This window comes from Leucopleurus acutus (assembly GCF_964270905.1).
Source record: "Leucopleurus acutus genome assembly, chromosome: 4".
Lineage (NCBI taxonomy): Eukaryota > Metazoa > Chordata > Mammalia > Artiodactyla > Delphinidae > Leucopleurus > Leucopleurus acutus.
Window position 1 is genome coordinate 130,999,730 of NC_139146.1, and position 12,855 is coordinate 131,012,584.

At 38.8% G+C, this 12,855-nt stretch overlaps 1 protein-coding gene across 2 annotated transcripts in view; it reads right to left on the reverse strand.

The window, feature by feature from the left end:
• EDNRA (endothelin receptor type A) overlaps positions 1–12,635 on the reverse strand; it is a 53,742-nt gene extending 41,107 nt beyond the window's left edge. For both annotated transcript variants that reach the window (XM_082837708.1, XM_082837707.1), the window contains exon 1: positions 12,006–12,635. In XM_082837708.1, the coding sequence (XP_082693834.1) occupies positions 12,006–12,425 (420 nt within the window). In that variant the 5' untranslated portion in view covers positions 12,426–12,635. The remainder of the gene's footprint in view (positions 1–12,005) is intronic.
• Between the last annotated feature and the right edge of the window lie 220 nt (positions 12,636–12,855).

Consider the following 12,855-nt stretch of genomic DNA (forward strand, 5'->3'; position numbering starts at 1 on the left):
AGGAAGCCAGACAGAAAAGATCATACGTCATATGGTTCCATTTACATAAAACACAAAAGTAGGCAAACAAATTCATGCTGTTAGAAGTCAGGAAAGTGGCTGCCTTGGGAGTTTGGGTAATTAGTGACCGAGGGACTTCTGGGTGCAGGTAATGTTCTGATTCCTGATCCTGGATACACAGATGTGTTCATTTGGTGAAAATTCATAGAGCTGACACTTAATGTACATTTTTTTTGCATGTATATTACATCTCAATAAAATGTCGAAAATGTTTACAAAGTATTATGGCACTTAAATGATGTAACACTACCCTAAATTTTCATAAATTTACCTTCTATAAGAACATCAAATTTGTGGAAACAGAGGAAATAGGCAGAGAAACACAGCATCTGTGACATACATGACATCATTTTGAAAGAGAAACGCTGGAGTATTCTAAACATTTTTGTTTTGTGAAACTAAGCTAAAAGTTCACAGTGGCCAGATTTTTAAAAATACACAGACATTCTACAGAATTGCTTTATCTGACATAAAACTCATGTGGGATGGGGCATAGTATGCTATTCAATATTTGGCAAAGAGATGTGTGCCCATTACCTTTTATATTTTGAAAGGAATGATTTTGGATATTTTGAACATGCTCAATATAGTTTGCTTTTAAAATTAGGGATATTAGGGACTTCCCTGGTGGTCCAGTGGTTAAGACTCCACGCTTCCAATGCAGGGGGCACGGGTTCAACCCCTGGTTGGGGGACTAAGATCCCACATGCCGTGTGGCATGGCCAAAAAAAAAAAAAATAGCGATGTTAATAAAGTTCCTTATTCAAATAGCTTCAGATTTCATGAAACAATTTCATTAAACTTCATTGTAATTTTTTTTAAATTGAGGATTTCTAGCTTATTTTATTTTATTAAAGTATAGTTAATTTACAATATTACATTGGTTTAAGGTGTACAGCTTAGTGATTCAGTATTTTTATAGATTATACTCCATTAAAAGTTATTACAAAATAATGGCTATAATTCCCTGTGCTATACAATATATCCTTATTGCTTATCTATTTTATACATAGTAGTTTGTATCTCTTAATCCAATGCCCCTATCTCCCCCCAAACCACTGGTGACCACTAGTTTGTTTTCTATATCTGTGAGCCTGTTTCTGTTTTGTTATATACATTCATTTGTTTTATATTTTAGATTCCACAAATAAGTGATATCATACAGTATTTGCCTTTCTCTGTCTGACTTACTTCACAAAGCATAATATTCTCTAGGTCCATCCATGTTGCCACAAATGGCAGAATCTCATTCTTTGTTTATTGCTGAGTAATAATCCATTGTATATATATACAACATCTTATTTTTTTAATTTATATTTATTTATTTATTTTTGGCTGCATTGGGTCTCCACTGCCACGCGCGGGCCCTCCCCAGCCGCGGCGAGGGCCACCCTTGGTTGTGGCGTGTGGGACCCCCACTGCAGTGGCCTCTCTCGTTGCGGAGCACAGGCTCCAGGCTTGCGGGCTCTAGAGCGCAGGCTCGGCGGCTGTGGCACACGGGCCCAGCTGCTCTGCAGCATGTGGGATCCTCCTGGACCAGGGCCTGAACCCGTGGCCCCCGCATTGGCAGGTGGATTCCCAACCACTGCGTCACCAGGGAAGCCTGTCACAATTTAATACTACTTTTGTGAGAAATGTCATGAGTATTTAGATAGGGATTACATTAAATCTGTAGATCACTTTGGGTAGTATGGCCATTTTAACAATATTAATTCTTCCAATCCAAGAGCATGGGGTATCTTTCCCTTTCTTTGTATCATCTTAAGTTTCCTTCATCAGTGTTTTATAGTTTTCAAAGTATAGGTCTTTCACCTCCTTGGTTAAGTTTATTCCTAGGTATTTTATTTCTTGCTTCTTTTTAAATATCATTTGAGACATATTCCCAAATGTCATCCATTATGCTTTCACATTACCCTTTTAATTCCTATGCATCTGGTCAACTCCTAAGGAGGAAGATCTAGAAATGCAACATTTAGTTTTATCAATAAAACCAGGTGTTTGTACGCCAACTGAAACCTTGGGATAGCCATAGACACTCACTTTTCTGTCTCATGCCACAAATTGCCTAGCCTTTCCAATGATAACTGGATGAGACACCAGTTTGGCAAAAAGTGTTCCTCTGGAAAGATAAGCAGATGTATATGTCTAGGCAATCAGTCCATCAAAGAACTTAACATTTCTTTTCATTTTTAAAAAATTTTATTTTCTGGCTCCCTTCCGTCAATTGATCTCACCAACATGACAATGAGTATGGAATACAAAAATCTGTTTGACAGATGTTCCCATGCAATCTGCAAGACTTACAACGTAAATGCTATTCTGGAGAGCAACCTCTGTTTCATACACATCTTCCTTTATAGTGTGTCACTTCTGTCTTAAATAAGCAACTAAAGAAGTATTGGGTTTAATGCAGGAGAGAAAAGGGAATGACTATTTTTGAACACAGTCTTTGAAAATATATTTCTGTACTAGGGAGGACATCTGGATGACTATCAAGTTTGCCTTATGAGGCATATGGAAGAGAAGCAATGTGGCAGCTTAGCTAACAGCATGGCCTCTGGGATCAGACTGGATCCAAATCCTGGCTCTGCAACTCGCTAACTGTGTAGCCTTGAGGATATTCCTTAAACACCATGCCTCAGTTTATTCATTTTCAGGCAACAGTCATATAGGATAAGTTTACTGTGAGGATCAAATGAGTTAGCTTGGTACAGAGTAAATAGTAATTAGGCTTTAGGTCATGTTATAAATTGGTATACATAACATATTTTAAGACTGCATATTTTTCCTGCATCGATTCAGGAAATGCTTCTCAGCACAGTAGCCAGCATGTTTTTGTTAAAATGTAAACCAAATCATGTCACTCATCTCCCCATAACCTTCCTTTTTTAAAAAAACTAATTTCTTTTTGGCTGCTTTGGGTCTTCACTGCTGCGCATGGGCTTTCTCTAGTTGTGGCGAGCGGGTGCTACTCTTCATTCCAGCGCATGGGCTTCTCATTGTGGTAGCTTCTCGTTGCAGAGCATGGGCTCTAGGCACGCGGGCTCAGTAGTTGTGGCATGTGCGCTCAGTAGTTGTGGCTTGCGGGCTCTAGAGCACAGGCTCAGTCGTTGTGGCACACAGGCTTAGCTGCTCCGCGGCATGTGGGATCTTCCCAGACCAGGGCTCGAACCTGTGTCCCCTGCATTGGCAAGTGGATTCTTAACCCCTGCGCCACCAGGGAAGTCCTGCTCATAACCTTCTAAAAGCTTCCTATCTCACTCAGAGAAAAAGGCTAAAGGCTTTATAAAGGTGTATACATAGGGTGACCACGCTTCCTATTTTTTCCAGGAGTCTTGGTTTATGCTTATTGTCCAGATGCAGTTATTGATAGTGTCTACTTTCACTCTCAAAGCATCTTGGTTTGGACAATAAATTATATGGTCACCTATTGTTAGGCCCCACGTTATCTGCTTCTCCCTATCACCTGCCCTACCCCAGTATCCCTGTGATCTCATCTGTTACTATTCTCTTCCTTCCACTCAACCACCATGGTTTCCTTGCTGTTCCTTTAACCCTCCAGGCACATTCCTGCCTCTGGGCCTTTGCACTTGCCATTTCCTATGGCTGGATGCTCTCACTTTGGATAGTGGCATGGTTTGCTCCTTTTAAGTTCTAGTTTTTATTCAGCGTCACCTTGTATTGAGCTCTTCTTCAGCCACTCACACTAAGATGAATACCCTCTTCCTCTTCTTTTATTTCTCTTCCCTATTTTACTTTTCTCCTTAGCAGTTATCTCACATACTATATATTTACTTATTAACTTGCCTGTTGTCTTGTTCTTCTACTAGAATGCAAACTCCACAAAGACAAGGATGATTGTTTTTCTTCACTGCTATTTCCCCAGTAACTGGTATATACTAGGAGCTCAATAAATATTTATGAATGAATAAATGAAGAACATTCAGAGAAGAGAGACCTGATGTAACTGAGTAACCAAATAGCCAATCAGTTGCCCATCCGCATTAATTTCTAGTATAAAATTTGACCTAAAAAATATTGGGTTGGCCCAAAAGTTCAGTTGGGTTTTTCCGTGAGATGTTATGAAAAACCAAAAGGAACTTTTTGGCCGGACCAATAATAGGACTCCCGTGTTTAAGGTAAGTGTTGTGAGAAGCATGATTTGAGTAGATTCTGTTATCTATCCTAGTCTCCAAGTAAGTCGTGATGGCAAAAAATGTGGATGAAACTTTTAGAGAAGTTTAAATTATACAAAGTAACCTCTAAATTTGCACATCCACAAAAATGGTATTAAATCTGAGGGCACACTTGATTTTTCTTCTTGAGTTCAGGAACACTGGGGATTTCAAACCTTGCAAATTTAAATAAATATTTTAGAGCATGTGGTTTTGTAAAATCTTTGATGTTCAAATTTAAAAATAAGGCTATCAAATATTAACATTGAATGATACGTTCAGTTCTATTATTGAGTTTAATTTCAACTATTAACTTTATAATGAAGGAAAGTTTTTCCAAGAAAAACTAGACCTAGTTAAAAATAAAAGTGTAGCTATAGAAAGCAGTTACTCTAGCTCTCAAGAGAATATGGTAGCTCCAGAAAGCAGTTGTAGAATTTCTGGCTGTATATCAAATTTATTTTGACAGAATTTCTTAGAACATTCCTTATCTAACCACTCTAGTCTTCAAATCAACTTCAGAGACAGTAAACTTCATACCTCTTTCATTTTAGTTCACACACGCTTTACATGAACTGTATAAACTTTGTGTGATAATAAAAAAATAACACTCACATGCTAGCAACTCAAAAGATAAAGACACTCTAGAAATATTTCAGAATAAAACAGCCAGGACATCTGCTTTTACTGCACAGAGTGCTGGAATTACTGCAACATTACACACACACACACACACACACACACAGTGTGTATGTGAAAATTCTTTTCTCAAAAGTAAAACATTTATGCATCACTATTATACAGCAACCTCTTCTGTGATCTGAAGTGTCTGATGGAGGAATATCTTCAACCACGATGCTTTACACAGCCCAACACCTTCCTAATGAGAAGGGGACTGAATCCATCTCTCCCTCCTCAGCCATGGGAACGATCTTGCAGTTACGGATGGTTTCCATCCCCCATCCCTGAAACGGGAATAACTGTGCTGTGAACCAAATGCTGAGGGTTAGCCCAGTAACCTCACATGAGAATAATTACTTAACAGGACCATGAGAGAAAGCAATGAGGTTCCCAGACACAGGAAACGAAAAGTCAGAAGGGGAGGTAGAGTTGGAGAGGGTTCTGAAGCCTTTCCAGACAGCAACTTCCTTATAACAAACAGCAAGTTGGGTAATAAATGTATCACTCTGTTATTTTATATGTACATATATCCTTAAGTCAGCTGGTTAGCATAATGAACTTTTGCAGTGTGCTTGTGTTTTAGCCATGCTAGAAAATCAACATGTTTCCTGTTCTCTAAATTAGTAACTAAAATCTTCTGTGATATGAATGTTCATTTTGATATTCCAAATCACTTGTAGGTTTAATATTTCAATCAAAACCACAATTACAACTATGCTCAAAAAATGCATATTGCACAGAAATCTTGAAAAGTGACTCTTCAATTGGTTACATGTACCGGAGAGAGAGGAAATTAAACAATATAATTCCGGAACCACAGAACAAGAACTCTTGACTTCTAAAGACAAAGGGACAAGGGGAAAACAACTCTAGGTTGACAGATTTTTCACAGATTTATGGACCCTGAGACATCCCCGGTCTGCAGGAAAAAAGTAGAGATTCAGTGAATTCAAAAAGCAAGTCTGCCTTTAGATCCGGAATTGCATGGGAGAAACACATTCTTACAGAGGCAAATAGAGTATTTGAGCAAAATGAGTATTTTGCTCATGCATCAAATATTTTGAAAGCTGGGCACAGTGCTGGATGTGGAGATACAATGATAAATGAGAATCATGGCAGTGTGCCTCAGGGGACTTGCAGTCTAGTGGGGCAGACAGGCAAGCGAATTGGCAGGCACAACAGAGCGTGTGTTAGATGCTCTTAGGGGGTTACTAGAGGGTGTCATGGGAGCACATGAGAAAGGCACTGACCTAGTCTATGTTAGGGATACTTGCCAGACAAAGAGATGCTTCAGCTGAGATCTGAAGAATAAAGTGGAATAAGCCAGAGAAGGCACGAGGGAAGATATTCAAGGTAGAAGGATCATCTTGGTACTCTTGGTTAGCTGGAGTGAAGAGGGGTAGATGAAAAACATGAAGAGAGAGGTGCCTGGAGATGAGGCAGGGTCAGAGCCTAAAAAGACACGATGAGCTGGAGTGCAATGCACCTTCAAGGGACAGAGAGCTTGGTGAAGGGACACATTTTCTCTCTTAAAATTCAGGGAATACAGTTTCTATACCTACTTTTACGATTATAGCGCTATTACTGGAATACCTGAGAAAGGCCTGTTTTTATTCGCTTGATGATGAGTAAAAGGCAAACATCTATCACATATGCAACGGTGTGTAACTGGATCAGCTTGGGGGAGTAGTATGTGCAGACCACAGATAATACCCTATGCCTTGTCTGTAAACAAAGAATCCCTCTGACAAATCAACATCATCACCATCATCAATATTTTAATTTGAAGGTCTCAGAAAAATCTGATTACAAGTATATTTTAGTGCTCCCTTCAGGATACATATACTAAAATTGGAATGATACAGAGAAGATTAGCATGGCTCCTGGGCAAGGATGACATGCAAATTTGTGAAGTGTTCCCATATTTTTTACTTATCTATGAAACAGAAACAGACTCACAGACATAGAGAACAGACTTGTGGTTGCCAACGGGGAGGGTGAGTGGGGGAGGGATGCACCGGGAGTTTGGGGTTAGCAGATGCAAACGATTATATATAGAATGAGATAAACAAGGTTCTACTGTATAGCACAGGGAACTATATTCAATAACCTGTAATAACCTATAATGGAAAAGAATATGAAAAAGAATATATATATATATATAAATGAATCACTTTGCTGTACACCAGAAACTAACACAACATTGTAAATCAACTCTACTTCAATCAAAAAAAGAAGTTAATTTTAATCATATCAAAAAGCATTAATTGAACAGCTACTATGTTTGAGGCATACAACTTCTATGTTGTGATATGTGTTTATCACAACATATATATGTGTTTCTTGATGTGTCAAGAAACAACTTTTGTATGGCTGCCCCAACAGGATGGATCCCAGTTGCACAAGATGTCAAAGGCTGTGTGAATATGGAGATAAACTGGCTTTGTGTGAATGTCTCTGGTTTCCACATTGCTCAGATCCTCTGCCAGAGCAACATAGTGGGAATCTTGGCTTTTCATTGCAAAATATTCCTGATAATTTCATACAGAAATTTTGTTTATTTTTCATTGTTGTCCTCAGGAAGAGGTGGTTGCTTAGAGTGGACTAAAATAGTCAACAGCTGATTACTGGATGTATCACTGGCTGCTTCGTTTGTTCTCAGAGATCTGCTTTACCCCACACACTAAGTGGAGACATTATTCATCTACAGTATTATCTATGACGTCACTGGTTCCACCTCCCTGCTGTGCCAACATTTCTATGTCAAGTCATTGGACTCAACTGCCTCTCTCTTCCCATGACCATCATTCTCATCCTCTCCATTCTACTTCTCTCCTACATATATTTCTCCACACTTCTGTTTCTACTTAAGAGGCTAAGGTGCAGTGGTTTATGGGCATATCCGTGTGCACATCTGGGTGACAGTTATCTTGAAAGCACATGACACCAAATTTTGGCCCACCCATGCACAAACATCACTTTTAGGGTTTCCACTCTATTCAAAATTAAAACCCATCTCCCTATAGATGACACTCTAGGGCATAAATAAATCATTAAAGAATATGATTATGAAATTCTATACTTCTAATCTATATTGGCATTTAGTCATTGGGGGGCATTTTTGGATTCTAAACACAGATACAATGCTTTAATTATTTTGCCATTGTAATGAATGTAAATATTTTATATACAGATTAATCTACTTGCCTAACTTTTTGCATTCCTTGAAAATTCAGCATATGAGATAGTGTAATTTCTTGACAAATTGAATCCATCATCAGTTTGGGTTACAAGTGTGAACATTTGAAAGGGTCTACTAACTCCTTTTCCTTCCTCTCTCCTGGTTTTGTCAGTCTGCTCATGAAATTAATGATATGTTTTTTGCACAATTCCAAATTAGAGTAATCCTTTGATAAATAATACCGTTTCTTTAACATTGCCATTTGAAAACCAAGAAGGTAATTGGCATTTATTTGCATCTTTTGGTTCCTTCTGTTTTACATTTTATTGTCTCAGACTGTCCGATTTTTATCACCAGGTAGTGTATGTGTGTGTGTGTGTGTGTGTGTGTGTGTGTGCACGTGCACAAGTGTAAACAAGGGCTAGAGGAATTTCTCTCCACTTTCTGGGTTATTTCTTCTCTATGAAATGTATATAACTCCAGACCTAATTCATTTTTTAATTTAGGATCTGTACATGCTTCAGCAGCAGCAATTTGGCGACTATATCCAGCCTCTCTGAGAATGACATTTAGGGCAGAGAATGATACTTAGGGGTAATGATGACATTCGGACAAGAGCTGCACATGCATGTTAGGAACCAGTAAGAAGCAGGAGCTCTTGGGGGTTTCTGAGCAGAGCAGCACTCGATAAGTACAAGCAAAGTCCAGTACAGCCTGGCAGAAGAAGTCCTGAAGCTATAGAGATCAACTAGGAAACTTGGAAATTCAGATGTGTAGTGAACCCCTCTTCCATGCCCACAGACGATCCAAAGCTACCCAGCACTAGCTGCATGGGATAATGACAGAACAGAAATAGCCTAGCCGTCTGATATACTTGCTGCACTGATTTTCAGTTGTGTTTTACAGCATATCAATATATGAAACAGTTTCAGTACAACTCTTTCAAAGTGAGAGAAAGATAATAAAATGTGAATAGAAAGAACACTTTATCATGTGCTCTCCTTTTTCTTGTAATATTACTAGAGTCTAATCAGCAAGTCTCACTTGCCCCAAGATTCAATCTTCATACTACTTTCACTCACTCTGACTCTAACCTAGCTCAGTGCAATGTTCTCCCTCTGGAGACACCTTAAAACTGAGTCTAAAAGCAATTGATAGAATTGTTAAACACAACGACCTGTGCGATTTGAAAACTTATCTTTCTTTGACGAACATAGCAGATCTTTTAAACCATTCTTCTTTCAACCTAATTCTAATAATACAGGAGATAAAGAAGCTTCATGCATCCCTTTAATAGAATGTTCTTCAAGTCTATGCATTTTTCATCAGTACCTAAACATAATGGTAAAGTGAGACTGGATGGCTACTACTTTGCCCTGCAATGCAGAGGTAGCTTGACATGGTCAGAGGAATCCACAGGTCTGATATATGAGACTCCAAAGCATCAGACTCTTAGAGCAGGAGGCAGCTGTGGAGAAAAGGCATGAGGACCTAGAGCACACATTGCTTAGAAGGATTTCTCTTGACTCTCCCGGGCAGAAGTCAGAGAAACAGTAACATCTTATGGTTTCCTAACCTAGAGGAATGGACTGCCAGGAGGAAATAGAAATAACGCTCAAATATTGTGAGGCTTTTCTGTTCGCTCCAATGCTTTTCTCTTTTCCTCTGGAAGAAGATTGAAATGACTAAAGAGTATTTATTTCTTTAACCCCAAAGGTTTACTTTCTAAAATTAATGTTGGTTAAAGGACTCATTACATGAGTTTTAGAAAAACAGGAATTATACAAATGTACTCCTGCTATGAAAAAACACATCAAACTGTCCACATTGTTGAGAACTACAATAAGGTATATAAAGTATTGGATTCCCAAGATGGAAAAATCATAAGGTCAAATAAGGAAGTGTCAGTTTTTTTCTATTGTTGTATGAATGTAAAACAAAGTTTTATTGGAATTTTCACCGAATTTGGAGATATTTCAGATGATCTGACTTAAAATGTTGCTATGGAATAGAAATGAAGTTTAGTCTCGTGAATAGCAGGTAGCACCTCAAAGAGATAAGCAAGGCTCCTTCTCAGCAGATATGGTTATGTCAAAAGCTGATTTTGCACATGGTCAAATGGGAATTATTAATCAGAGATGGTTATGTTATTTTCCTGAGCCATAATGGGTTGGTTAACTAGTTGTGTAAGTGTGAACAAAAAATGTTTAATACCCCGCACCGTGATTGTGAATCAGTCAAGTCAACGTTTTCAAATCTCTTATTAAAGAGAGATGTCCCGAGGAAGTCGTGTTGAGTATGTGTAATATTTCACGAAGAGAAAATCAAAACCTTTTTAAAAGAAAAAAAGTTCTGTAGCATATGCTAAATATTTAAAATTATTTACATATTTTCAATTTTGCCTCCTAATTTGGTTCTGAAATCCTGCTTTGAGTTCAAACAGAAAACACATGTATTCATGCTCTTCTGTGGAAAGAGATGGTATGTGATTTAAAAATTTTTTCTTTTTTAAAAATTTTTGGCCATACTGCGTGGCATGTGGGATCTTAGTTCACCGACCAGGGACTGAACTCATGTCCCCCGAGGTCACCACTGGCCTGCATTGGAAGGTGGAATCTTAACCACTGGACCACCAGGGAAGTCCCTTAATTTCCCCAATTTTGTCTTATTTCCCCAATTTTGCAAACAGTGTATTGGAGTAATTTTGAGATGATTTTTCCTTGTAATGTTCAAAATTTTCATCATTGTTTTCATCTTTATGGTTAGACCACTGCTTTTTCTGGTAGGCTAGTATCATTTCACCACAGTTGGAGTGTATCTACTTGAAACCAAGATGCCACTATTTCACTTAAAACTAATCATGTCTTCAACTGACAAACTTTCCATTTCAAGTCATATTTCAGAATATTCTTGCTCAGAATAGTTTTGTTTCTACAGATAATACATAGAAGACAAAAAACTAAAGGCTGAGGAAAGTGCTTTCCCTGTGCTAGGAATAAAGACATTCTAAAACATCTGACACAGATGATGAAATTTCATTTGAATTTTAGCTCACTTGAATTCTTGCAGCCATTTCCCCCACACAACCACTAGACCAAATATGGAATAACTGATTCCTTTGGGCTTTAGTTGTTTTGGTACTAACTAGTCCCTAGAGCAAGGTGATCACACCAACAGTGGGTGAGTTCTCTTCCTCTCCCACTCAGGCTCTAACTTTGATTGTCTTTGGATCCTTGTTGCCTAGCTCTGCAGCAGGCACACAGTAGGTGCTCCTTGAATGTGAGCGGAAGCAATGCGGGAGGCAACAGTAACTGATGCTTAGTAATGCTGCTCAATGAGGTCACCAACTGGCCTGCCATCTCGTGCACCCGTTATCCCTAAGTTGCCCTAACTGCGGAAGCCAGCATGACCTTTGCCTTCAATCATCCAGATAGTCAAAATAAAATAAGCCCTTCTCATTTCAAGCCGTACTATGGATATCGGGCTTCCGAATAGCATCACATTGAAAAGGTAACCGAAACTGAAGATAAATTTATTTTAAGTACTTTTGGGGCTCAGCAGGTCTTACCCTGGAAATGGAATGTCAGAAAAATCCAGTGATCTTCCCCAGATTGCCCATCTACCCAGCAAGCTCACGGCTGGCATGAGAATCCCATTCATGCAAGACCATGACTTTGAAGAGTCATCCCTGAAATACTATTTTGTTAACAATTAAGTTAGAAAGTCAGTGTCACATTTAACAAACAATAAAAATTTCAAATGTCACCCAGTTTTAAGAGAGCAGAAATGGCTCTCAGTAAAAACACAGACTGAAATTCCAAAGGACAGAAAAGTCTGCAGCACCTCTCTCAACTGTGGAATCAGAGCATATGTTCCAACCTGCAAACGCATTTGTGGTTACTTCCTACCTTAAATACATTGATAGGGAGATCAATGACCACATAGATAAGGTCTCCGAGGGCAAGGCTGGCTATCAGTGCGTTGGGGCCATTCCTCATGCACTTGTTCTGGTAAATGATCCTGAGCAGGGTTGCATTCCCCACCATTCCCACGATGAAAATAGTACACGATATCACAGTGTTAATGTATTTGAAAGCTGAAGTAATCTTAGTCTGCTGTGGGCAATAGTTGTGCATTGAGCCATTGTTGGGGAGGGCCAAATTCGTGGGTCTATGTGTGGTAACCATGAAGCTGAGTTCTGTCCCACGAAAAGTGGTGAAATCGTCCACACGGGTGCTTAGATTTGTGCTGTAGCTCTCAGGATTATCACTGACGACACATCCAACCAGCGCCAACCCAAACAACACCCTGAGGCAAAAGGTTTCCATCTTGATGCAAATTTGAGGAAAGGTCTCTTATTCTTTTGCTTTGACACCCCCTTTTTTTTTTTTCTACCTGAAAAGAGAAAAGAGAAAAAATAATTTTGGTTACAAAATCCAGCTGCCAATAAGACTGTAGTCAATGATAATTACTGCTTCAATTAAAAAGCAGGATGTATCTGGTAATTAGATAAGATATATCTGTGTCAGGTTACCCCATGGAAGAACAAAAGAAGCAAAGATCAAAGCTCTACTAGGGCAAGTTATATCTCTGTATCCTGCCTCTATCTCTGTCTCTGTCTCTCTCGCTTTTGTCCATAGCTATACTTACATCTAGATTATAATATGAGGACATGGCAGTTTTTCCTTCGAGTAGTAGAGAAGAAGTTACATTACACCTAGGCTGATAGCCTGAATTACAAAAAACCTTCACGAGTTG